The sequence below is a fragment of the Sturnus vulgaris genome, chromosome 28 (genome assembly GCF_052056855.1).
Source record: "Sturnus vulgaris isolate bStuVul1 chromosome 28, bStuVul1.hap1, whole genome shotgun sequence".
Taxonomy (NCBI): Eukaryota; Metazoa; Chordata; class Aves; order Passeriformes; family Sturnidae; genus Sturnus; species Sturnus vulgaris.
In genome coordinates, this window is record NC_142270.1 from 3,044,788 (window position 1) to 3,071,088 (window position 26,301).

Below are 26,301 nucleotides of genomic sequence, written 5' to 3' on the forward strand. Positions count from 1 at the left end.
TGTGAAAAAATGGGGAAAATCGGGCAAAAAATGGGGGAAAAATGAGAGAAAATGGGGGTAAAAATGATAAAAAATGGGGTAAAAATTATGAAAAATGGGATTAAAATGGGGAAAAATGGGAGAAATTGGGAAAAAATGGGATTAAAACGGGGAAAATGGGAAAGAAATGGAGATAAAGAGTGAAAAAATGGGGAAAATTGGGGAAAATTTGGGGTAAAAATGATGAAAATTGGGGAAATGTGAGCGGCCCCTGCACCCAGCCAGGGTCCAAGCACACCTGGGCCACGGCCCCGAGTACCTGGGTACCAAAATGGGGCAAAAACGGGGAAAAATGGGAAAAAATGGGACAGAATAGTGAAAAAATGGGGAAAATCGGGCAAAAAATGGGGGAAAAATGGTGAAAAAATGAGAAAAAATGGGGGAAAATGGGAGGAATTGGGGGAAAAATGGGAATAAAGAGTGAAAAATGGGGTAAAAATGGAAAAAAATAAGATGAAAATGGGGGAAAATGGGAAAAATTAGGCTGAAAATGGGAAAAAATGGGGAAAATTTGGGATAAAAAGTGAAAAAATGGGGCAAAAAATGGGACAAAAGAGTGAAAAAATAGGTTAAAAATGTGAAAAATGGGGTAAAAATGGGGATAATTGGGGAAAAATGGGGTAAAAATAGTGAAAATTGGGGAAAATTTGGGGTAAAAATGGGGGAAATGGGAGGAATCGGGGGAAAAATGGGATAAAAATGGGGATAAAAAGTGAAAAAATTGGAAAAATTGGGAAAAAATGGGATAAAAATGGGGAAAATGGGAAAAAATTGAGATAAAGAGTGAAAAAATGGGGAAAATGGGAAAAAAATGGGGTAAAAATGATGAAAAATGGGGAAATGTGAGCGGCCCCTGCACCCAGCCAGGGTCCAAGCACACCTGGGCCACGGCCCCGAGTACCTGGGTACCAAAATGGGGCAAAAACGGGGAAAAACGGGAAAAAATGGGACAGAATAGTGAAAAAATGGGGAAAATCGGGCAAAAAATGGGGAAAAAATGGGGAAAAATGTAAAAAATGGGGTAAAAATGGGAGGAATCGGGGGAAAAATGGGATAAAAAATGGGGATGAAAAGTGAAAAAATTGGGAAAATTGGGAAAAAAATGGGATAAAAATGGGGAAAATGATGAAAAATGGAGATAAAGAGTGAAAAAAATGGGGAAAATTGGGGAAAATTTGGGGTAAAAATGATGAAAAATGGGGAAATGTGAGCGGCCCCTGCACCCAGCCAGGGTCCACGGCCCCGAGTACCTGGGTACCAAAATGGGGCAAAAACGGGAAAAAACGGGAAAAAATGGGACAGAATAGGGAAAAAATGGGGAAAAAGAGTGAAAAAAATGGGGAAAATCGGGCAGAAAATGGGGAAAAAATGAGAAAAAATGGGGAGAAATTGGGGGAAAAAATGGGAATAAAGAGGGAAAAAATGGGGTAAAAATGGAAAAAAATAAGATGAAAATGGGGAAAATGGGAAAAATTAGGCTGAAAATGGGAAAAAATGGGGAAAAATTTGGGATAAAAAGTGAAAAGTGGGGCGAAAAATGGGAAAAATGGGACAAAAGAGTGAAAAAATAGGTTAAAAATGTGAAAAAATGGGGTAAAAATGGGGATAATTGGTGAAAAATGGGGTAAAAATAGTGAAAATTGGGGAAAATTTGGGGTAAAAATGGGGGAAATGGGAAGAATCGGGGAAAAATGGGATAAAAAATGGGGATAAAAAGTGAAAAAAATGTAAAAAATGGGATAAAAATTGGAAAATGGGAAAAATGGGACAGAATAGTGAAAAAATGGGAAAAATCAGGCAAAAAATGGGGAAAAATGAGAAAAAATGGGGGAAATGGGAGGAATCGGGGAAAAATGGGATAAAAAAAGGGGATAAAAATTGAAAAAATGTAAAAATTGGAAAAATTGGGAAAAAATGGGATAAAAATGGGAAAAAAGTGAAAAAATGGGGTAAAAATGGGACAGAATAGTGAAAAAAATGGGAAAAAAAGATAAAAAATGGGGTAAAAAAAGGGGAAAATGGGATAAAAATGGGGGAAATGGGGGAAAATTGGAGTAACTTTGTTATAAAAATCGTAAAAAATGGGGTAAAAATGGGGATAAAGAGTGAAAAAATGGGGTAAAAATGGAAAAAAAATGGGCAAAAATTGGATGAAAATCGGAAAAAACGGGAAAAATTGGGCTGAAAATGGGGAGAAGTGGGGAGAAATTCAGAAAAATTGGAAAAATGGGGAAGGAATGTGGGAAATGGGGGAAAATGGAAAAATGGGGGGAAAATGGGAGAAAAAAAATTGAAAATTGAGGGGGAGAAATGGGAAAAATGGGGAAAAATTCGGAAAAAAATTGAAAAATGGGGGAGGAATGTGGGAAAAATGGGGGGAAATGGGGGGGGTCAGGGATTGGGGGAGGTTTTGGGGGGGTGGAAGGACCCCATGATTGCCCCCCAGGTTCTGTTTTTTTGGGGGGAAAAAAAGCAGGAAAATGGGAAATGGGGTGGGAAATGGGGCCTGGGGTGGTTTTGGGGTAAAATAATCCCTTTTTGTCCCCCCAAATTTGGGGTTGGGGTGGGAAATGGGGCCTGGGGTGGTTTTGGGGTGAAATGATCCCTTTTTGTCCCCCCAAATTTGGGGTTGGGGTGGGAAATGGGGCCTGGGGTGGTTTTGGGGTGGGGAATGGGGTAAAACGGGGTTCAGGGGTGGTTTTGGGGTGAAATAATCCCTTTTTGACCCCCAGATTTGGGTTTGGGAATGGGATGAAATGGGATCTGGGGTGGTTTTGGGGTAGAATGACCCCTTTTTATTCCCCTAAATTTGGGTTTGGGGTGGGAAATGGGGCCTGGGGTGGTTTTGGGGTGGGAAAATCCCTTTTTGTCCCCCCAAATTTGGGTTTGGGGTGGGAAATGGGGCCTGGGGTGGTTTTGGGGTAAAATAATCCCTTTTTGACCCCCAAATTTGGGTTTGGGAATGGGGTGAAATGGGGTCTGGGATGGTTTTAGGGTGGAATGACCCCTTTTTGTCCCCCCAAATTTGGGTTTGGGGTGGGAAATGGGGGTAAAATGATAGCAGGGGAGATTTTGGGGTGGGAAATGGGGCCTGGGGGTGATTTTGGGGTGGGGAATGGGGTAAATTAGGGACCAGGGGTGGTTTTGGGGTGGGGAATGACCCCTTTTTGTCCCCCCAGATTGGATTTGGGGTGGGAAATGGGGTCTGGGGTGTTTTTGGGGTAAAATAATCCCTTTTTGCCCCCCTAAATTTGGGGTTGGGGTGGGAAATGGGACCTGGGAGTGAATTTGGGGTGGGAAATGGGGTGAAATGGGGCCTGGGGTGGTTAATGGGGTGAGAAATGGGGTAAATTTGGGACCAGGGGTGATTTTGGGATGGGAAATGGGGTGAAATGGGGCCTGGGGTGTTTTTGGGGTGAGGAATGGGGTCTGGGGTGATTTTGGGGTGGGGAATGGGGCCTGGGGTGTTTTTGGGGTGGGGAATGGGGCCTGGGGTGTTTTTGGGGTGGGAAAAGGGGCCTGGGGTGTTTTTGGGGTGGGGAATGGGGTCTGGGGTGATTTTGGGGTGGGGAATGGGGCCTGGGGTGATTTTGGGGTGGGGAATGGGGCCTGGGGTGATTTTGGGGTGGGAAATGGGGTCTGGGGTGATTTTGGGGTGGGGAATGGGGCCTGGGGTGATTTTGGGGTGGGAAATGGGGTCTGGGGTGATTTTGGGGTGGGGAATGGGGCCTGGGGTGTTTTTGGGGTGCAATCCCCCCCCGGTTTTGCCCCCCCCAGTGCCCCCCAGTCTCCGAGGCATCGCCAACCCCAACCCCAAAAAGAGGAAAAGCCCCCGAGGGGCCGGGGCCCGCCGGGGGGGGCAGCAAGGTGAGGGACCCCAAACCCCAAAAATCCCCCCAAATTCCCTCCCCTGCACTCCCTGAACCCCAAAATTTCCCAAAATTCCCACCCCTACACCCCCAAAATTTCCCAAAATCCCCAAAATTCCCATCCTTGCACTCCCTGAACCCCAAATTTTCCCCAAATCCCCCCAAATTCCCATCCCTGCACCCCCAAAATTGCCCAAAATCCCCAAAATTCCGTCCCCTGCACTCCCTAAACCCCAAAATTTCCCAAATCCCCCCAAAATTTCCCAAATCGCCCCAAATTTCCACCCCTGCACTCCCTGAACCCCAAAATCCCCCCCAAATTCCCCCAAATTCCCACCCTTGCACTCCCAGGGGTCCTGCTGGGGGGAGACAAAATTTCCCCGAATTCCCCAAAATCCTCCAAGCCCCCCTAAAATTTCCCCAAATCCTCCCATAATCCCCCAAAACCCCCCAAAATCCCCCCAAACCCCCCTGAAACCTCCCCAAAATCCTCCAACCCCCCCAAAATCCCCCCAATCCCCCTCAAAATCCCCCCAACGCCCCCCAAGATCCCCCAAAACCTCTCCAACCCCCCCTAAATCCCCCCTAACCTCCCCAAAATTCCCCAAAACCTCCCCAAAATCCCTCCAGACCTCCCCAACCTCCCCAAGCCCCCCAAGATCTCCCCAAAACCCCCCTGAAACCTCCCCAAAATCCTCCAACCCCCCCAAAGTCTCCCCAAAACCTCCCCCAAAATCCCCCAAAACCTCTCCAGACCCCCCTGAATCCCCCCAAAATCTCCCCAAATCCCCCCTAACCTCCCTAAAATCCCCCAAAACCTCCCCCAAAATGCCTCAAGACCTCCCCAAAATCCCCACAACCTCCCCCAAGATCCCCCAAAACCTCTCCAAACCCCCCCAAATCCCCCAAACCCCCCTCAAATCCCCCCAAGATCCGCTAACCCCCCCCCCCCCCTTTTGTGTGGCAGCCCCGCGGCTCCGGGAATCCCCTGCAGAGCTTCAGATTCACCCGCAGAGGGAACAGAGGGGCTGGGAGCACGGCCTGAGCACCTGGGGACACCTGGGGACACCTGGGGACACCTGGGACACCCCCTGGGGACACCTGGGAGCACGGCCTGAGCACCTGGGGACACCTGGGGACACCTGGGAGCACGGCCTGAGCACCTGGGACACCTGGGGACACCTGGGACACCCCCTGGAGACACCTGGGGACACCTGGGACATCCCTTGGGGACACCTGGGACACCCCCTGAGCCCCTGGGGACCCACCTGTCACCTCCCACCGTGGCCACCCTGGGGCCACCACAGCCCCCCCCGTGTGTCCCCCCGGGGGTTGGTGACAATAAAGGTGCCAAGGAGCCGCAATGGGGCCTGCGGTGGCTGCGGGACGGGGACGGGGACAGGGATGGGGATGGGGATGGGGACGGGGATGGGGACAGGGGACGGGGACAGGGACAGGGACAGGGACAGGGACAGGGACAGGGACAGGGATGGGGACAGGGACAGGGACAGGGACAGGGACAGGGACAGGGACGGGGACAGGGACAGGGACAGGGATGGGGACAGGGACAGGGACAGGGACAGGGATGGGGACGGGGATGGGGACAGGGACAGGGGACGGGGATGGGGATGGGGACAGGGGACGGGGATGGGGATGGGGACAGGGGACAGGGACGGGGACAGGGATGGGGACAGGCGGGTGACAGGGACATCTCGGGGACAGGCTGGTGACGCAGGTGTGGGCAAAGGTGCCAGGGCGGGACCCGCCCCTTATCTGTCCCCCCCTTATCTGTCCCCCCGTTATCTGTCCCCCGTTATCGTCCCCAGGGCCACCAGGGCCATAAACGGAGCCTCGGGGACACCCGGGGGTGGCACCGGTGGCATCGGGTGGCTGGCACCCCCTTGGGGACACTGCAGGGACCCCGCGGGGCTCGGGGTGGCACCGGGAGCCGGGGGGGGGGGGCGGGTGTGGCACTGCCCCGCCCTGGTGACATCGGGGACGGGCGTGGCACTGCCCGGGCACTGAGCGGGGTCCAAGGCCCTGAAGCCGCCGGGACAGAGGGCACGGGTGGCACTGGGACACGGGGGTGGCACACGGGGGTGGCACTGGGACACGGGGGTGACACACGGGGGATGGCACTGGGACACGGGGGTGACACACGGGGGTGGCACTGGGACACGGGGGTGACACACGGGGGATGGCACTGGGACACGGGGGTGGCACACGGGGACAGAGGGCACGGGGACACGGGGGTGGCACACGGGGGTGGCACACTGGGACAGAGGGGACGGGGACACGGGGATGGCACAAGGCGATGGGACATGGGAATGGCAAGAGGGGATGGCACTGGGACACGGGGATGGGACACGGGGATGGCACTGGGACATGGGGATGGCACTGGGATGGCACTGGGACATGGGGATGGCACACAGAGCACACAGAGGTGGCACTGGGACACGGGGGTGGCACACGGGGATGAAACTGGGACATGGGGATGGGACGAGGGGACAGAGGGCACGGGGACACAGGGATGGCACACGGGGATGGCACACAGGGGTGGCACCCGGGGCCAGAGGGCACGGGGACGCAGGGATGGCACACGGGGGTGGCACACGGGGATGGAACTGGGACATGGGGACAGAGGGCACGAGTGGCACTGGGACACGAGGATGGGACACGGGAACGGCACACGGGGATGGCACGGGGACACGGGGATGGCACGGGGACACGGGGATGGCACACGGGGATGGCACAGTCACCACCGGGATGGCTTCAGAGTGGCGGTGACATTGCCCGGCTGTCCCTGTCACCACCGGGATGGCACCGCGGGGGTGGCCCTGGCACCGCCGGGTCCCTCCCACGGCCTGGCAGACACCAGGGCGTCACCTCCGCGATGTGTCACTGGCACTGTCACAGCTGCCCGTGGGTGGCGTCCTGCTGCCACCCTGTGCCACCCTGAGCTCCCAAACTCCCCATTTTGTCCCCAAATCGGTGCCCATGGGTGACCCCCGCTGGCGCTGCCATCTGTGCCACCCTGAGCTCCCAAACTCCCCATTTTGTCCCCAAATCGGTGCCCGTGAGTGACCCCGCCGCCCTGTCCCCAAACTAATCAGTGCCACCCGCTGTTTGTCCCCAGTTTCGGTGCCCTGTCCCTAAATCAGTGCCACCCGTGATTGTCCCCATTTCCGTTCCCTGTCCCCAAACCAGTGCCACCCTCTGTTGTCCCCATTTCCGTGCACTGTCCCCAAACCAGCGCCACCTCCTGTTGTCCCCATTTCCGTTCCCTGTCCCCAAACCAGCGCCACCCGCTGTTTGTCCCCAGCCCCGCGCGGCTCCCGCGGCCCCGCCCCGATCGATCGATCGATGGGGGTTAATGATCGATGGGGGTTAATGATCGATCGGGGTTAATGATTGATCGATCGATCGGCCGGCCCGGGGCTGATTGGCCCCGGTGCCATCAGGCCAGCAGGGCCCTCCCCGGGTGGCACCGCGGGGGCGGGGGGGGTTTATAGGCGCAGGTGACACTTGGGGACAAGCGTGTCAGCATGGCCGGGACGCCGGCACTGCCCGGAGCCCTCCTGGCCGCGCTCCTGGCGCTGGTAGGGGACAGGCGACACCGCGGGTGGCACTGGGAGGGACACGGGGGCTGGGGGGCGGGGACTGGGAGTGGCACCGGCGGGGGGCGGGGGGGCCACGGTGCGGGGTCCCCTTGGTGACATCTGGGGACTGAGGGGGGACAGAGCCAGGGGACATCGGGCGGCATTTGGGGACATCGGGGGACAGAGCCAGGGGACACCGGGTGGCATTTGGGGACTGAGGGTGGCAGGGTGGGGACACCGGAGCGGTGCCCATGGGGTGACATTTGGGGCTGAGAGTGGCACAGGTGGGGGGACATCGAGTGACATTTGGGGACTGAAGGTGACAGAGCCGAGGGGACAGCGGTGCTGTGGCCCCTTGGTGACATTTGGAGACTGAGGGTGGCAGCGATGGGGGGACACGGGTGCGGTGCCCCCTTGGTGACATTTGGGAGGGGCTGACGGGGACACTGCTGTGGTGCCCTGTGGGTGCCCACTGGGTGATATTTGGGTGACAATCGGAGGTGACAGGACAGGGGACATTGCCCTGCTGCCCGTTGGTGACAATCGGAGGTGGCAGGACGGGGGACATTGCCCTGCTGCCCCTTGGTGACAATCGGAGGTGGCAGGACAGGGGACATTGCCCTGCTGCCCTTTGGGCCCCGTTCGGAGGAGCTGGGAGTGGCAGAGCCGCTCCTTGTGGTGGCCGCTGGGTGACAGCTGGTGACAGCTGGGTGACATTTGGGGGGGGCGGTGCGTGACACAGCAGGGGGACACTGCTGTGGTGCCCCTCAGGTGCCCTCTGGGTAACATTTGGGTGACACCTGGGTGATATTTGGGTGATACTTCGGGCGTGACGGGACGAGTGACTCTGGTGCCCTTTGGGTGACATTTGGAGGGGCTGGAGGTGGCAGAGTGTGGGGACAATGTCGTGGTGCCCCCGGGTGCCATTTGGAGGGTCTGGGGGGTGACAGAATGGAGGGGACACTGCTGTGGTGCCCACTGGGTGCCCTCTGGGTGACGTTTGGGTGGCATTTGGAGGGGACACCTCCACGGTGCCCATCAGGTGCCCTTTGGGTGCCCTTTGGGTGACACCTGGGTGCCATTTGGGGGAGCCGGGTGTGGCAGAGTGCAGGGGACACTCCCTCAGTGCCCACCAGGTGCCACTTAACCCCTCACGCGCCAGCGCCGTGCCACCAGCTGTTGCACCTCCCCAGACGTAAGGCAGCGGAACACTCCGTGCCCCCCGCAGTGCCCTGTGCTCTGCTCCCTCTCCCTCCTGCCCGGACCTGGCCGGGATCCATTTTCTTCCCGCCCCCCTTTCAGACCCTGGGAAGGACCCTGAGCCCCCTGAGCTCGCCCTCTTTCCCTCTTTCCTTTTTCCTCTCCTGTCGCTCCTGGGGAGCCACAAGAAATAAACGCTGCAGCCTCCCCAGGGGGAAAAGCCTCTTCTGTTGATCTTTTATTCACGTCCATGTGGCGGATCCTGAGGCTTCACCCTGAGCTGCGCCGGTCCGGAGGAAAGGGTGAAGACTCAAAGGGTCAAAGCCACAACAAACCCGTCCCTGTCCCCTCGCCCACCCCCGCAGGCCTCGCCCTCGCTGACCCCCATTCACCAGCCCGGCTTCTGCGCCTTCTACGGCGAGTGCGGCCGGAACCCGGAGGTGAACGTGTCGCTGGTGTCGTCGCGGGTGCCCTGCCTGTCCAACACCCCTGCCCGGGTGGCATCGGGGGCGCTGCTGTCGCTGCTGCGCACCGTGTGCCCGGAGCTGGTGCGGGGCAACAACGAGACCACGCTCGTGTGCTGTAACTACGTGCAGCTCGAGGCTCTCCAGCGCAGCGTGGGGCTGTCGGGAGCGGTGCTGGCTCGGTGCCCGTCCTGTGCCCGCAACTTCGCCAACCTCTACTGCCACAACATCTGCAGCCCGGACCAGAGCGTGTTCACCAATGTCACCCGCGTCATCGACTACGCGGAGGAGCCGGGAGCCCTGGCCGTGCTGGAGTATCAGCTCTTCTACAGCCAGCGCTACGCCGAGGCCGCCTTCGCTTCGTGCCAGGACGTGCGGCTGCCAGCCACGGGCGGCTACGCCATCGCCACCATGTGCGGCCGCTACGGAGCCCAGCTGTGCACGGCCCAGCGCTGGCTGGACTTCCAGGGCGACAAGAACAACGGGCTGGCACCGCTGCAGATCGACTTCCACCTGCTGCCCAACAGCTCCGAGCCCGGCGAGGGCATCGTGCCGCTGGACGCGCCCGTGTGGGGCTGTGACGAAGCGCTGGACGCCGAGCAGGAGCCGTGTTCGTGCCAGGACTGTGCCCGCTCCTGCCCGCCCGTGGTGCCACCCCCGGACCCGCCGCCGCCGTTCCGTATCGGCCGTGCCGATGGCGTTCTGGTCATCTGCGTGCTGCTCTTCGCCCTTCTGGCTCTGACCTTCGTGCTGGCCCGTGTGTGCCGCCGGGGATCCGCGGAGCCGCCGCCCAAGGCTCGGGGCCGGGGCGAGTGCGCGGAGCGGGCGGGCGATGCCTGGCAGCGCTCCCTGGAGCGAGCCTTCCGCTCCTGGGGCACGGCGGTGGCCACGCGGCCCGTGCTGGTCCTGCTGGTGGCCCTGGTGGTGGCCGGAGGGCTCTCGGCAGGGCTGGTGACCCTGAGGCTCACCACGAACCCCGTGGAGCTGTGGTCAGCGCCGGGCAGCCGTGCCAGGCAGGAGAAGGCGTTCCACGACCGCCACTTCGGGCCCTTCCTGCGCACCAACCAGGTCATCGTGACGGCGCCGGGGCGCTCTGGTGTCGCCTACGACTCGGTGCTGCTGGGGACAAAGAATTTCAGCGGTGTGCTGGCCGAGGACGTGCTGCTGGTGCTGCTGGAGCTGCAGGAAACGCTGGCGGCCACCACGGCGTGGGCCCCGGGCTCGGGCAGGAATGTCAGCCTGCAGGACGTTTGCTACGCGCCCCTGAACCCCAGCCAGCCCGGCGTGGGCGACTGCGCCGTGTCCAGCGTCACTCAGTACTTCCAGAACAACCGCAGCCACCTGGAGCTCCGAGCCTGGCAGCAGGACGACAAGAACCCGGGCACCGTGGACTGGCACGACCACCTCATCTACTGCGTCAAGTGGGTGCCGCGGGCGAGGGGCGTGGGGGGGGATGTGGGGGGCACGGTGTGGCGCTGTGACCGTGGGGTGGCCACTTGTGGGGGTGCGGTGACACCTGTGGGGTGCTGGACGTGGCACGGTGCCCATGGGGTGCCCAGTTATGGGGTTTGGATGATGCCCGTGGGGCTCTGTCCATGATTTGGTGCCCACGGGGTGGCCAGCTGTGGGGTTGGGCTCACATCTGTGGGGTGCTGGACGTGGCACGGTGCCCATGGGGTATCCAGCTGTGGGGCTGGGGTGATGCCCAAGGCGTGATGGGCACGGCCGGGTGCCCGTGGGAGTTTATCTGTGGGGCTGAGGGGTCTCTATGGGATGCCCCTTGTGGCACGGTGCCCGTGGGGTGCCCAGTTATGGGGCTGGGGTGACACCTGTGGGGTGCTGGGCATGGCACGGTGCCCATGGGGTGCCCAGTTATGGGGCTGGGGTGACACCTGTGGGGTGCTGGGCATGGCCTGGTGCCCGTGGGGTGCCGGATTTGGGGGGTCGGGTGCTCTCTGTGGGGCACTCAGAGGGTCGGGGTGCCACCCACTGCTCCCAGGCTGTCACCCCTGTGTCCCCCAGGATGTCCAGGTGCCCGTGGGGTGCCAGGCTCAGGGGTTGGGGTGTCACTCTCGTGTCCGAGGTGCCCCGCGGGTGGCAGCGGGTGCGGGGCAGGGGTCGGGCGGGCACAGCCCCCGCTGACGCCCCCGGCCCTGTCGCCACCAGCTCCCCGCTCTCCTTCAAGGACATCACGGCGCTGGAGCTGAGCTGCATGGCCGAGTACGGCGGGCCCGTGTTCCCCTACATCGCCCTGGGCGGCTACCCCGGTACGGGGGGTCCGGGGGTCAGGGGGTTCCGGGAAGTCTGGAGGGGTTCGGAAGGTCCAGGGAGTCCGGGGGGTTCCGGGGAGTTCGGAGGGTCCGGGGGTCTGGAGGGGTTCAGGGGTTCCGGGGAGGTTCGGGGTGGTCTGGGGAGACCCGGGGGTGTCCGGGGGGTTTCAGGGGTTTCGGGGGGACCGGAGGGTCCGGGAGATCCGCGAGTTCTGGGGGTTCCGATGGGTCCGGAGGTTTCGGGGGCTCCGGGGGGTCCCGAGGTTCGGGGGGTCCGGGGGGTCCGGGGGGTTGGGGGGGTCTGAGGGGTTCGGGGGTTCCAGGAATCCGGTGCCAGCCGTGTCCCCGCCGTGTCCCCGCCGTGTCCCCGCAGAGTCCGAGTACACGGAGGCCGAGGCGCTCATTGTCACCTACTCGCTCAACAACTTCGAGTCCGGGGACGAGCGCCTCGAGTGGGTGCTGAGCTGGGAGCGCCGATTCCTGGACGTGGTGCGCGACTTCCAGCGCCGCCACAGCCACAACCTCTCGGTCACCTTCATGGCCGAGGTGCGGCAAGTGTCCCCCTCGTGTCCCCTCGTGTCCCCCTCGTGTCCCCCTCGTGTCCCCTCCGTGTCCCCTCCATGCCCCTGGTGCCCCCCGTGTCCCCGTGCCCCCCGTGTATTCCTGTGTCCCCTGCCCCCGCAGAGCCCCCAGGGTCCCCCGTGTCCCCTCCACGTCTTTGTCCCCTTCCATGTCCCCGTGTCCCTCTGCCACCTCCATGTCCCCCGTGTCCCCCTGCCCAAGGTGCCCACCCTGTCCCCCGTGTCCCTGTTCCCCCTCTGTGTCCCCGGTGTCCCCTCAGCTGTCGCTGTCGCTGTCCCCTCAGCGCTCTCTGGAGGACGAGATCAACCGCACGAGCGGGGAGGACATCCCGGTGTTCGCCACCAGTTACCTGCTGGTGTTCGCCTACATCGCGCTGGCCCTGGGCGAGTACACGGCCTGGAGGCGAGTCCTGGTGAGCCCGGGGGTGCCACAGGGACGTGGGGGGCACGGGGGGCGCGGGGGTGCCACAGGGACCTGGAGAGCCCCGGGAGGGTTCGGGGGGTCGGTTTAGGGGGGGGGGTCCAGAAAAATTTTTGGGGCAGAGGGTCCTGGTGAGCCCTCGGAAGGTTCAGGGGGTTCGGGGATGGCACAGGGTCCTGCTGAGCCCCGGGGAACTCTGGGGTGGTGGCAGCGGCCTGGGGGAGCCGATCCCAGGGTGCCGATCCGTGGGTGCCGATCTCGGGGTGCTGATCTGTGGGTGCCGATCTGTGGGTGCCGATCCGTGGGTGCCGATCCGTGGGTGCCGATCCGGGGTGCCGATCCGTGGGTGCCGATCCGTGGGTACCGATCCGTGGGTACCGATCCGTGGGTGCCGATCCGTGGGTGCCGATCCGTGGGTGCCGATCCGTGGGTACCGATCCGTGGGTGCCGATCCGTGGGTGCCGATCTCGGGGTGCTGATCTGTGGGTGCCGATCCGTGGGTGTTGATCCGTGGGTGCTGATCTGTGGGTGCCGATCCGTGGGTGCCGATCCGTGGGTACCGATCCGTGGGTGCCGATCCGTGGGTGCCGATCCGTGGGTGCCGATCCGTGGGTGCCGATCTCGGGGTGCTGATCTGTGGGTGCCGATCCGTGGGTGTTGATCCGTGGGTGCCGATCCGTGGGTGCCGATCTGTGGGTACCGATCCGGGGTGCCGATCTGAGGGCTCTGATCTCGGGGTGATGATCTGTGGGTGCTGATCTGTGGGTGCCGATCTCGGGGTGCTGATCCGTGGGTGCCGATCTGTGGGTGCCGATCCGTGGGTGCCGATCCGTGGGTGCTGATCCGTGGGTGCCGATCCGTGGGTGCTGATTTGTGGGTGCCGATCCGTGGGTGCTGATCTGTGGGTGCCGATCCGTGGGTGCCGATCTGTGGGTACCGATCCGGGGTGCCGATCTGAGGGCTCTGATCTCGGGGTGATGATCTGTGGGTGCTGATCTGTGGGTGCCGATCTCGGGGTGCTGATCCGGGGCTGTCACAGGTGGAGTCGAAGGTGACGCTGGCCGTGGGTGGCATCGTTGTGGTCCTGGGGGCCGTGCTGGCCTCCATGGGGCTGCTGTCGCTGCTGGGGCTCGCCTCGTCCCTCATCATCATCGAGGTCGTGCCCTTCCTCGTGCTGGCCGTGGGCGCCGACAACATCTTCATCTTCGTGCAGGAGCTGCAGGTGCGGGCTCGGGGGGCTCGGGGGGTCCTTGGGGCACCCGAGGGGGTCCTTGGGGCACCCTGGGGGGGCTCGGGGGGTCCTTGGGGGGGTCACATTTCAGGACAGGGATCCCCATGGGGCAGGGGGGCTTGGGGACACCTTGGGGACACCTTGGGGACACTTTGGCGACAGAGGTCCCCATGATGGGGGAACACCCGAGGGCAGTGGGGATCCCTGTGGGGCAGAAGGACATGGGGACGCTTTGGGGACCGGGGTGTCCATGGGGCACAGGGGCTTGGGGACACTTTGGGGACAGGTACCCCATGGGGCACGGGGGCACTTTCGGGATTGCCATGGGGAGTGTGTCCCTAGGGGGGGTCCCGTGGGGCAGGTGGGCACCCTCAGGTGGGCGGGGGGTGCCCCTGGGGGATCCCTGAGATCTGGGGGTGTCAGTGGGGGGCCCCTCGGATCTGGGGGTGCCCCTGGGGGGTGCCCTGGGATCTGGGGGTGCCTGTGAGGATCCCCTGGGATCTGGGGTGCCCGTGGGGGTCCCCAGGCTGTCCTGACCCCCCCCCCGGGCCAGCAGCAGTCGCAGCGGGAGCCGGGTGAGACGCGGGAGCAGCACGTGGGGCGGGTGCTGGCACAGGTGGCCCCCAGCATGCTGCTCTGCAGCATCTCCGAGGCCGTCTGCTTCCTGCTCGGTGCGTCCGGGGACACCGGGGGGCACCGGGGGGCACCGGGGGCATGGGGGGCATGGGGGGCACAGGGACATGGGGGACAAGTGGAGGTGAGGGGACACGGGGGGCACAGAGGGCACAGAGGGCACAGGGTGGGCACATGGGGGGCACAGGGAAACGGGGGGACACTGGGGACAGGCGGAGATGAAGGGACACGGGGGGCACAGAGGGCACAGGGACATGGGGGGCACGGGGGACGGGGGATGTGGTGGGTGTGGGGGGCTGGCATGGGGTCCTGGTGACACGGGGGGCGCTGGGGGTGTCCCGGTGACCCAGGAGTGACCCGGGGGTGACCTGGGGGTGTCCCGGGGGTATGTCCAGGGGTGTCCCGGTGACCCGGGGGTGACCCGGGGGTGTCCCGGGAGTGTCCCGGTGTCCCAGGGGTGTCCCGGGGGTGTCCCGGTGCTGTCCGGTGACCCGGGGGTCGCGGGGGTCCCGCAGGTGCCCTCTCGTCCATGCCCGCCGTGCGCACCTTCGCCATCACGGCCTCGCTCGCCATCGTCTTCGATTTCCTGCTGCAAATGTCGGGGTTCGTGGCGCTGGTGGCGCTCGACTGCCGGCGACAGGAGGTGACAGCGGGGGGGACACCGCGGGGACAGGGGAGGGGGGCACTGGCTGCGCGCGGCGCGGGTGTGAGGGTCCCCAGGGTGGGCACAGGGTGGGCACGGGGACCCCAAGATGGGTGTGGGGTCCCAAGAGTGGGTGTGGAGTGGGCACGGGGACCCCAGGGTGGGCACAGGGTGGCCGTGAGGTCCCCAGGGTGGGTGTGGGTCCCCAGGCAGTGCCCAGGGGGGGTGTGGGGTCCCCAGGGTGGGTGTCGGATCCCCAGGGTGGGTGGGGGTCCCCAGGCTGTGCCCAGGGTGGGTGGAGGTCCCCAGGGTGGGTGGGGGTCCCCAGGGTGGGTGGGGGTCCCCAGGCTGTGCCCAGGGTGGGCAGGGGGCACCCCCAGGGTGCCGTGGCAGCCCCCCCCGTGCCCCTAATGCCCCTCGTGCCCCCAGGCCGGGCGCTACGATCTCTGCTGCTGCTGCGGGACGGGCAAGGGGGGCCCGCCCGGGGGGGGGGCGCGGCTGCTGCGCCCCCTCCTCGAGCGCTACTACACCCCCGTGCTGCTGCACCCACTCGTGAGACCCGCCGTGGTGAGGGACGGGGACACGGGGGGCACGGGGGGCAGACTGGGGGGCACTGGGGGCATTGGGGGGCATTGGGGGGCACGGGGTCATGGGGGGCATCGGGGGGTATCGGGGGGCATTGGGGGGCACGGGGGGCACGGGGTCATGGGGGGCATTGGGGGGTCAGTGAGGGGTTTTGGGGGGACATGGGGGGGCCGTGAGGAGTTTTGGGGACGTGAGGGGTCTGTGAGGAGTTTTGAGGGAAATGGGGGGGTCAGGGAGGGTTTGGGGGGACATGAGGGGGCCGTGGGGGTTTGGGGGGACATGGGGGGGCCGTGGGGGTTTGGGGGGACATGAGGTGTTTTTGGGGGGCTTTGGGGGGACATGGGGGGGCCGTGGGGGTTTGGGGGGACATGAGGTGTTTTTGGGGGGCTTTGGGGGGACATTGGGGGGCCGTGGGGGTTTGGGGGGACACGAGGTGTTTTTGGGGGGTTTTGGGGTGCCCCGGGGGTCTCTGAGCACAGCCCCCTCCCCCCCAGGTGCTGCTGTTCCTGTTCCTGGCCTGTGCCGGGCTCTTCCTCCTGTTCCAGGTGTCCGTGGGGCTGGACCAGGAGCTGGCCCTGCCCGAGGTGGGGGCGGCGCCTCGGGGGTCTGGGGGACACACGAAGGGGGGGGGGGACACCCGTGGGGAGGCTCGGGGACACGTGAGGGTGACACCGCCCTACATGGGGACATGTGGGGTGACCCCTCTGAGACCCCTGGGGGTGCTGGGGGGGGTGACACCGCACCCTGTGGGGATGTGGGGACACTCTGGGGACACTTTGGGGACCCCCCAGGGCCCCGTGGGTGACAGGGATGGGTGACACGTGGGGTGGGTGACACATGGGGGGTGTGACATGGCCATATATGGGGACACACGTGGTTTTGTGGCATGGCCATATATGGGGTGTTGTGGCATGGCCATATATGGGGACACCCAGTGATGCTGGGGCCCCTCTGTGCCCCCCCTTTGGGCCCCTGTGGGGTGCCCGCGGTGCCACCCGTGTCACCTGGCTGTCCCCAGGACTCGTACATGCTCGAGTACTTCTCGGCGATGAACCAGTACCTGGCCGTGGGTGTCCCCACCTACTTTGTCACCACGAGTGGCTACGACTTCTCCTCGGCCAACGGCACCAACGCCATCTGCTCCAGCTCGGGCTGCGACTCCGACTCGCTCACCCAGACCATCCAGCTGGCCACGGCCTTCCCCAACGTGTGAGTGCGCGCCCCCGGCCCCTGCGGCCCCCCTGGGCTGTGCCCGGCTCTGCCAGCCCCGTGTCCCCGGCTCTGCCAGCCCTGTGTGCCCGGCTCCTGCCAGCCCTGTGTCCCCGGGCTGTCCCCGGCTCTGCCAGCCCTGTGTGCCCGGGCTGTGCCCGGCTCCTGCCAGCCCCGTGTCCCTGGGGTATCCCCGGCTCTGCCAGCCCTGTGTCCCTGGGGTATCCCCGGCTCTGCCAGCCCTGTGTCCCTGACTCTGCCAGCCCTGTGTCCCCCGTGGTGTCCCCGTGGTGTCCCCGGGCTGTGCCCGGCTCTGCCAGCCCTGTGTCCCCGGGCTGTCCCCCACTCTGCCAGCCCTGTGTGCCCGGGGTGTCCCCGGAGTGTCCCCGGCTCCTGCCAGCCCTGTGTCCCTGACTCTGCCAGCCCTGTGTCCCCGTGGTGTCCCCGTGGTGTCTCCGGGCTGTCCCCGACTCTGCCAGCCCTGTGTCCCCGTGGTGTCCCCGTGGTGTCCCCGGGGTGTCCCCGGGGTGTCCCCGGGGTGTCCCTGGCTCTGCCATCCCTGTGTGCCCGATTCTGCCAGCCCTGTGTCCCCGGGCTGTCCCCGGCTCCTGCCAGCCCTGTGTCCCCGGCTCTGCCAGCCCTGTGTCCCCGTGGTGTCCCCGGGGTATCCCCGGCTCTGCCAGCCCTGTGTGCCCGGGCTGTCCCCCACTCTGCCATCCCTGTGTGCCCAATTCTGCCAGCCCTGTGTCCCCGGGCTGTCCCCGGCTCTGCCAGCCCTGTGTCCCTGGGGTATCCCCGGCTCTGCCAGCCCTGTGTCCCTGACTCTGCCAGCCCTGTGTCCCCCGTGGTGTCCCCGTGGTGTCCCCGGGCTGTGCCCGGCTCTGCCAGCCCTGTGTCCCCCGTGGTGTCCCCGTGGTGTCCCCGGGCTGTCCCCGGCTCCTGCCAGCCCTGTGTCCCCCGTGGTGTCCCCGTGGTGTCCCCGGGCTGTGCCCGGCTCTGCCAGCCCTGTGTGCCCGGGCTGTCCCCGGCTCCTGCCAGCCCTGTGTGCCCGGGGTGTCCCCGGAGTGTCCCCGGCTCTGCCAGCCCTGTGTCCCCGTGGTGTCCCCGTGGTGTCCCCGGGCTGTCCCCGACTCTGCCATCCCTGTGTCCCCTCTGCCAGGTCCTACCTGGCCATCCCGGCCACCTCGTGGGTGGATGATTTCCTGGACTGGCTGAACCCCATGGGGCGCTGCTGCCGCATCCACCAGTTCGGGCCGGACAAGGGCGAGTTCTGCCCCTCCACCAGCAGTGAGTGGGACGGGGACACGGGGCTACTCTGGGCTGGCCACTGAGAGCCCACCATGGTGGCCACTGGGTGGCCATTGAGTGTCCACCATGGGGGTCATTGGGTGGCCATTGGGTGGCCATTGGGTGCTCACCCTGGTGGCTGTTGGGTGGCCATTAGGTGACCATTCATGGTGGCCGTTGGGTGGCCATTGGGTGCCCACTGTGGGGGTCATTGGGTGGCCATTGAGTGTCCACCATGGGGGTCATTGGGTGGCCATTGGGTGACCATTCATGTTGGCCATTGGGTGGTCATTGGGTGACCATTAATGGTGGCCATTGGGTGACCATTAATGGTGGCCATTGGGTGGCCAATGGGTGCCCACCGTGGTGGCTGTTGGGTGGCCATTGGGTGCTCACCGTGGTGGCCATTGGGAGGTCATTGGGTGACCATTTATGGTGGCCATTGGGTGGCCACTAGGTAGTTATTGGGTGCCCACAATAGTGACCATTGGGTGGTCATTGGGTGCTCACCGTGGTGGCCATTGGGTGGCCATTGGGTGGCTGTTGGGTGGCCATTGGGTGGCCATTGGGTGACCATTGGGCGTTCACCCTGGTGGCTGTTGGGTGGCCATTGAGTGGCTGCTGGGTGGCCGTTGGGTGGCCATTGGGTGGCTGTTGGGTGGCCATTGGGTGGCCGTTGGGTGGCTGTTGGGTGACCATTGGGTGGCCATTGGGTGGCCATTGGGTGGCCATTGGGTGGCCATTGGGTGGCCGTTGGGTGGCCATTGGGTGGCCATTGGGTGGCCGTTTGGTGGCTGTTGGGTGGCCGTTGGGTGGCTGTTGGGTGACCATTGGGTGGCCATTGGGTGGCCGTTGGGTGGCCGTTGGGTGGCCGTTGGGTGGCTGTTGGGTGACCATTGGGTGGCCATTGGGTGGCCGTTGGGTGCCCACAGGTGCCCAGCCGTGGCCGGTAGCCACACTGAGCCCTGTGTGTGCCCACAGATGACCTGAGCTGCCTGCTGGGGAAGTGTCTGAAGACGGCGCGGCGCCCCACGGCCGAGGAGTTCCAGCGCTTCCTGCCCTGGTTCCTGCACGACCGCCCCAACCTGCAGTGTGCCAAGGGGTGAGTGGCACCGCGGTGGCACCGCTGGCCCCCCGACCCCGTGTCCCCTGACCCTCCTGACCCCCTGTCACCATGTCCCCCCTGACCCCGTGTCCCCCTTGACCCCATGTCCCCCCTGACTCCTTAACCCTGTGTCTCCCTGTCCCCATGTCCCTGACCTCCTGTCCCCCCTGACCCCGTGTTCCCCCTGTCCCTGTGTCCCTTCTGTCCCCCTAACCCCATGTCCCCCAACCCTCTGTCCCTGTGTCCCCCCTGTCCCCTTGTTCCCCCTGACCCCCTGACTCCCCTGTCCCCCCTGTCCCCATGTCCCTCCGACTCCCTGACCCCATGTCCTCCTGACCCCATGTCCCTGACCCCCTTGATCCCTTGTCCCCATGTCTCCCATATCCCCCCAACCCCCTGACCCCATGTCCCCTGTCCCTGTGTCCCCTGTCCCTCTGACCCCCTGACCCCCTGTCCCCATGTCCCCATGTCTCCTGACCCCCTGACCCCCTGTCCCCGTGTCCCCTGTCCCTCTGACCCTGTGTCCCCCTGTCCCCGTGTCCCCCATGTCCCCATGTCCCCCTGACCCCCTGTCCCCGTGTCCCCCATGTCTCCTGACCCGCTGTCCCCGTGTCCCCGCAGTGGCCTGGGCGCCTACGACACTGCCGTGAGCATGGACGCCAACGGCACCATCCTGGGTGAGAGCGGGAGGTGACACCGGCCCAGGGGACAGGGGTGACCTATGGTGGCTGCTGACCCCCAGGGGTGCCCACTGACCCCGAGAGTGACCGCTGACCCATAGTGACCACTGACCCATAGTGACCACTGACCCCGAGAGTGACCGCTGACCCATAGTGACCACTGACCCATAGTGCCCACTGCCCCATAGTGACCACTACCCCATAGTGACCACTGCCCATAGTGCCCACTGCCCCATAGTGACCACTGACCCATAGTGACCACTGCCCCATAGTGACCGCTGACCCATAGTGCCCACTGCCCCATAGTGACCACTGACCCATAGTGACCACTGACCCATAGTGACCACTGCCCATAGTGCCCACTGCCCCATAGTGACCACTGACCCATAGTGACCACTGCCCATAGTGCCCACTGCCCCATAGTGACCGCTGTCCCATAGTGCCCACTGCCCCATAGTGACCGCTGACCCATAGTGACCACTGCCCATAGTGCCCACTGCCCATAGTGCCCACTGCCCCATAGTGACCGCTGTCCCATAGTGCCCACTGCCCCATAGTGACCGCTGTCCCATAGTGCCCACTGCCCCATAGTGACCACTGCCCCATAGTGCCCACTGCCCCCATAGTGCCCACTGCCCCATAGTGCCCACTGCCCCCAGAGTGACCACTGTCCCATAGTGCCCACTGCCCCATAGTGACCACTGCCCCCATAGTGACCACTGCCCATAGTGCCCACTGCCCCCAGAGTGACCACTGCCCCATAGTGCCCACTGCCCCATAGTGACCACTGCCCCCATGGTGCCCACTGCCCCATAGTGCCCACTGCCCCCATAGTGCCCACTGACCCATAGTGACCACTGCCCCATAGTGACCACTGCCCCCAGAGTGACCACTGACCCATAGTGCCCACTGTCCTATAGTGACCACTGCCCCATAGTGACCACTGTCCTATAGTGCCCACTGCCCCATAGTGACCACTGTCCTATAGTGCCCACTGCCCCATAGTGCCCACTGCCCCATAGTGCCCACTGCCCCCATGGTGCCCACTGACCCATAGTGACCACTGCCCCATAGTGACCACTGCCCATAGTGCCCACTGCCCCCAGAGTGACCACTGCCCCATAGTGCCCACTGCCCCATAGTGACCACTGCCCCATAGTGCCCACTGCCCCCATGGTGCCCACTGCCCCATAGTGCCCACTGCCCCCATAGTGCCCACTGCCCCATAGTGCCCACTGCCCCATAGTGACCACTGCCCCCATGGTGCCCACTGCCCCATAGTGACCACTGCCCCCAGAGTGACCACTGCCCCCAGAGTGACCACTGACCCATAGTGCCCACTGCCCCCATAGTGCCCACTGCCCCATAGTGACCACTGCCCCATAGTGACCACTGCCCATAGTGCCCACTGCCCCATAGTGCCCACTGCCCCATAGTGACCACTGCCCCCAGAGTGACCACTGACCCATAGTGCCCACTGTCCTATAGTGCCCACTGCCCCCATGGTGCCCACTGTCCCATAGTGCCCACTGCCCCATAGTGACCACTGCCCCATAGTGCCCACTGCCCTTAGTGCCCACTGCCCCCAGAGTGACCACTGCCCCATAGTGCCCACTGCCCCATAGTGACCACTGCCCCATAGTGCCCACTGCCCCCATGGTGCCCACTGCCCCATAGTGCCCACTGCCCCCATAGTGCCCACTGCCCCATAGTGCCCACTGCCCCATAGTGACCACTGCCCCATGGTGCCCACTGCCCCATGGTGCCCACTGCCCCATAGTGACCACTGCCCCCAGAGTGACCACTGCCCCATAGTGACCACTGCCCCCAGAGTGACCACTGACCCATAGTGCCCACTGCCCCATAGTGACCACTGTCCTATAGTGACCACTGCCCCATAGTGACCACTGCCCCATAGTGCCCACTGCCCCATAGTGACCACTGCCCCATAGTGACCACTGCCCCCATGGTGCCCACTGCCCCCAGAGTAACCACTGTCCCCATAGTGACCACTGTCCTATAGTGACCACTGCCCCATAGTGACCACTGCCCCATAGTGACCACTGTCCCCATAGTGACCACTGCCCCAGAGTGACCACTGCCCCGTAGTGACCACTGTCCTATAGTGCCCACTGCCCCCATGGTGCCCACTGCCCCCAGAGTAACCACTGCCCCGTAGTGACCACTGTCCTATAGTGCCCACTGCCCCCATAGTGCCCACTGCCCCATAGTGACCACTGTCCTATAGTGCCCACTGCCCCCATAGTGCCCACTGCCCCATAGTGACCACTGCCCCCATGGTGCCCACTGCCCCATAGTGACCACTGCCCCATAGTGCCCACTGCCCCATAGTGCCCACTGCCCCCATGATGCCCACTGCCCCATAGTGCCCACTGCCCCATAGTGACCACTGCCCCATGATGCCCACTGCCCCATAGTGAACACTGCCCCATAGTGACCACTGCCCCCATAGTGCCCACTGCCCCATAGTGACCACTGCCCCATAGTGCCCACTGCCCCCATAGTGCCCACTGCCCCCATGGTGCCCACTGCCCCATAGTAACCACTGCCCCCAAACTGACCACTGCCCCAGAGTGACCACTGTCCCCATAGTGCCCACTGCACCTGAGTGACCACTGTCCCCATGGTGCCCACTGCCCCCTTAGTGCCCACTGCCCCTTAGTGCCCACTGCCCCTGAGTGACCACTGCCCCCATAGTGACCACTGCCCCAGAGTGTCCCCCACCCCCCTGGTGCCCCCTGCCCCGTGGTGCCCACTGCCCCCATGGTGCCCACTGCCCCCGGAGTGCCCACTGCCCCTTAGTGCCCACTGCCCCAGAGTGTCCCCCACCCCCGTGGTGCCCCTGCCCCCCGAGTGACCCGTGTCCCCCATGGTGCCCCTGCCCCCCGAGTGACCCGTGTCCCCCGTGGTGCCCCCTGCCCCCCGAGTGACCCGTGTCCCCGCAGCGTCGCGGTTCATGGCGTACCAGCGGCCGCTCCGCACGTCTCAGGAATACACGGCCGCGCTGCGCGCCGCCCGCGCCCTGGCCGAGCGCATCACCAGCACCCTGCGCGCCGTGCCCGGCACCGACCCCGCCTTCCGCGTCTTCCCCTACACGTGAGTGACACCGCGGGGACACCGCGGGGACACCGCGGGGACACCCGGGCTCATAAGTGGGTGCCCAGTTCGGGGTAGCGGTGCCCGGGTCAGGGTGCCCGTTCTGGGGTGCCCCTGTTGGGGGTCTCAAGGGGGTGCCCCAGTCAGGAGTCGGGGGGGGGGGGGGGGTGACCAGTTTAAGGGGTTCCCAATTATGGGTGCCCATTCCAGGGTGCTGAGGGTGCCCCACTCAGGGTCAGTGAGGGTGCCCATTTTAGGGGTTCCCAGTTAGCAGTGCCCATTTTAGGAGTGCCCACCCTGGGGTGCTGTGGGTTCCCCAGTGACCCAGTTAAGGGTCATGAGTAGGTGCCCCAGTTAGGGGTTCCCAGTTTAAGGGGTTCCCAGTTATGGGTGCTGGGGGTGCCCCACTGTCCCTGTTGGGGGTCTCAAGGGGGTGCCCCGGTAAGGGGTCAGTGTGGGTGCCCATTTTAGAGGTTCCCAGTTAGCGGTGTCCACTTCAGGGTGCTCGTTTTGGGTGCCCAGTGCCCATTTTGGGGTGCCCAGTACCCATATCATGGTATCCAGTGCCCATTTTGGAGTGCCTGGTGCCCATTTTGGGGTTCCTAATGCCCGTTTTGGGGTGCCCAGTGCCCATTTTGTGGTGCCCAGTGCCCGTTTTGGGGTGCCCAGTGCCCATTTTGGGTTCCCAATGCCCGTTTTGGGGTGCCCAGTGTCCATGCCAGGGTCCCCGGTGCCACACTCGGTGCCACACTCGGTGCCACACTCGGTGCCAGCGGCGCTGTCCCCGCAGGGTGACGTACGTGTACTACGAGCAGTACCTGACGGTGGTGTACGAGGGGCTGGTGACGCTGGCACTGTGCCTGGTGCCCACCTTCGCCGTGTCCTTCCTGCTGCTGGGCATGGACGTGCGCTCCAGCCTGGCCACGCTGCTCACCATCGCCATGGTGCTGCTGGACACCGTGGGCTTCATGGCGCTCTGGGGCGTGCCCTACAACGCCGTGGCACTCATCAACCTGGTGGCGGTGAGGGCACACGGGGACACGGGGCACGCTGAGGGGCACGGGGATGTGGGGTGGTACGGGGACACAGGAAACGGAGGGTGGAATGGGGACATGGGGTGGCACAGGGACATGGGGTGGCACAGGGATACAGAGGATTTGGGGTGGCACAGGGACATGGGGTGGCACAGGGACCTGGGGTGGCACAGGGATGCAGAGGACATGGGGTGGCACAGGGACCTGGGGCACATGGACTGGCACAGGGATATGGGGTGGCACAGGGACATTGGGTGGCACAGGGATATGGAGTGGCACAGGGACATGGAGTAGCACAGGGACATGGGGCACATGGGCTGGCATAGGGACATGGGGTAGCACAGGGACATGGGGGGTGGCACAGGGACATGGGGTAGCACACGGACACAGGTGAGGTGGGGTGGCACAGGGACATGGGCTGGCACAGGGACATGGGGCACATGAACTGGCACAGGGACATGGGGCGGCACAGGGACATGGGATGGCACAGGGACGCAGAGGATATGGGGTGGCACAGGGACATGGGGTGGCACAGGGACATGGGATGGCACAGGGATGCAGAGGACATGGGGTGGCACAGGGACCTGGAGTGTGAGGGATGGCACAGAGACACGGGGCATGTGGGGTGGCACAGGGACCTGGGGGGTGGCACAGACCTGGGGTGGCACAGGGACAAGGGGATGTGGGGTGGCACAGGCACAGGCACAGGCACAGGGGTGGCATGGGGACCTGGGAAGTATGGGGTGGCACATGGACGTGGGATGGGTTTGGGGACATGAGATTTGGGACACAGTGACACGGGGCCCGTGGGGTGGCATGGAGCTGTGGGGCACAGGGGGTGGCTCTGGGGACATTGGCAGTGCCCGGGGTGACGGCCCGGTGTCCCCACAGGCCGTGGGCATCTCGGTGGAGTTCGTGTCCCACATCACCTGCGCCTTCGCCCGCAGCAGCCAGCCCACGCGGGTGGCACGAGCCACCGAGGCCACTGTCACCATGGGCAGCAAGGTGGGCACGGGGACACCGTGGGACCCCAAACCCGGCTGGGATGGGGGTGACACCGTGGGACCCCAAACCCGGCTGGGATGGGGGTGACACCACGGGACTCTGTGCCTTGCTGGGGCCGATGTCACCGAGGGTGGCCGCTGTCCCCGCAGGTGGTGGCAGGGGTGGCCATGACCAACCTGCCGGGCGTGGTGGTGCTGGCGTTCGCCAAGGCGCGCCTCATCCAGATCTTCTTCTTCCGCCTCAACCTCATCATCACCCTGGTGGGGCTGGCACACGGCCTGGCCTTCCTGCCCGTGCTGCTCAGCTACATCGGTACGGAGCGTGTCACCCTGGGGACAGGGACAGGGACAGGCTGGCACTGCCCCCACTGCACCCCCGTGTCACCCTGGGGACAGGGACAGGGACAGGCTGGCACTGCCCCCACTGCACCCCCGTGTCACCCCGGGGACAGGGACAGGCTGGCACTGTGCCATTGTCCCTCAGTCTGGGGGGACAGGGACAGGCTGGCAACGACACCCCTGTACCCCTCTGTCACCAACCTCTGGGGACAGGGACAAGCTGGCACCATGCCCATTGTCCCCCTGTGCTATCCCTGGGGACAGGGACAGGCTGGCACTGTGCCATTGTCCCCACAGGGCCCAGGCCGCGGGTGCCAGCGGGGCAGGACACGCCGGGGGACGCGGGGCTGGGCCTGGGCAACCCCTGCTTCAAGGACACGGACAAGGACAAGGACAAGGACAAGGACAAGGACAAGGACAAGGACACGGACAAGGACAAAGACACGGACACGGACACGGACACGGAAAAGGCCAAGGCCAAGGCCAAGGCCAAGGCCAAGGCGTTGGGGAAGGGCTGAGCCCCCCCGCCCCCCACTCCCCCCCCGTGCCCCTCCCCCCTTTCTATTTAAACTGGTTTTGTCACATCCTGGACTGGTTGGACTGGGATGGGTGGGGGGGGAAGGGGAGGTGCGCCTTGGCTCCCAAATGTCACCAGGGTTGGGGACATGGGGACAGGATGGGGACAAGGGGCCATGTGGGGCACAAGGACACTGTGGGGACAGGGACGTGTGGGGCATGGGGACACCGTGGGGACAGCGACACATAGGGCAGAGGGACATCACTGTGGGTGGGACACCACGGAGGGCACAGGGACATGGCCCCATGGGGCACGTGGGCACCGTGGGGACAAGGACATGGGGGCACAGGGACACTGTGGGGACACGGACACACGGACATGGGGACACAGGGACACTGTGGGGACACGGACACACGGACATGGGGGCACAGGGACACTATAGGGACATGGACACACGGACATGGGGACACAGGG

The 26,301-nt window shown here is 63.7% G+C and overlaps 2 protein-coding genes and 1 long non-coding RNA gene across 3 annotated transcripts in view; 2 read left to right on the plus strand and 1 right to left on the minus strand.

The window, feature by feature from the left end:
• Nucleotides 1–3,962, plus strand: part of DDX56 (DEAD-box helicase 56) — a gene marked incomplete in the record, with an annotated part of 17,553 nt that extends 13,591 nt beyond the window's left edge. Inside the window, 1 exon segment of the mRNA XM_088179868.1 lies at nt 3,817–3,962. Within this exon segment, the coding sequence (XP_088035994.1) occupies nt 3,817–3,962 (146 nt within the window).
• Nucleotides 3,963–4,878: 916 nt separating this feature from the next.
• LOC148220983 (uncharacterized) lies at nt 4,879–5,271 on the minus strand. Its single transcript, XR_015808635.1, has 3 exons — nt 5,145–5,271; nt 5,041–5,090; nt 4,879–4,999 (listed from the first exon to the last, which is right to left on the minus strand). It is a non-coding gene; the product is annotated as an uncharacterized LOC148220983 (long non-coding RNA).
• Nucleotides 5,272–7,453: 2,182 nt separating this feature from the next.
• On the plus strand, nt 7,454–25,845 carry NPC1L1 (NPC1 like intracellular cholesterol transporter 1). The gene is made up of 19 exons (XM_088179869.1): nt 7,454–7,604; nt 8,975–10,592; nt 11,338–11,438; nt 11,815–11,987; nt 12,307–12,435; nt 13,483–13,665; nt 14,231–14,345; nt 14,823–14,950; nt 15,380–15,517; nt 16,030–16,119; nt 16,554–16,744; nt 17,904–18,031; nt 19,013–19,133; nt 19,758–19,813; nt 22,783–22,933; nt 23,724–23,955; nt 24,859–24,972; nt 25,122–25,284; nt 25,608–25,845. The coding sequence occupies exons 1-19, from the start codon at nt 7,454–7,456 to the stop codon at nt 25,826–25,828; spliced, it is 4,203 nt and encodes a 1,400-aa protein (XP_088035995.1). The 3' UTR covers nt 25,829–25,845.
• Nucleotides 25,846–26,301: the final 456 nt, after the last annotated feature.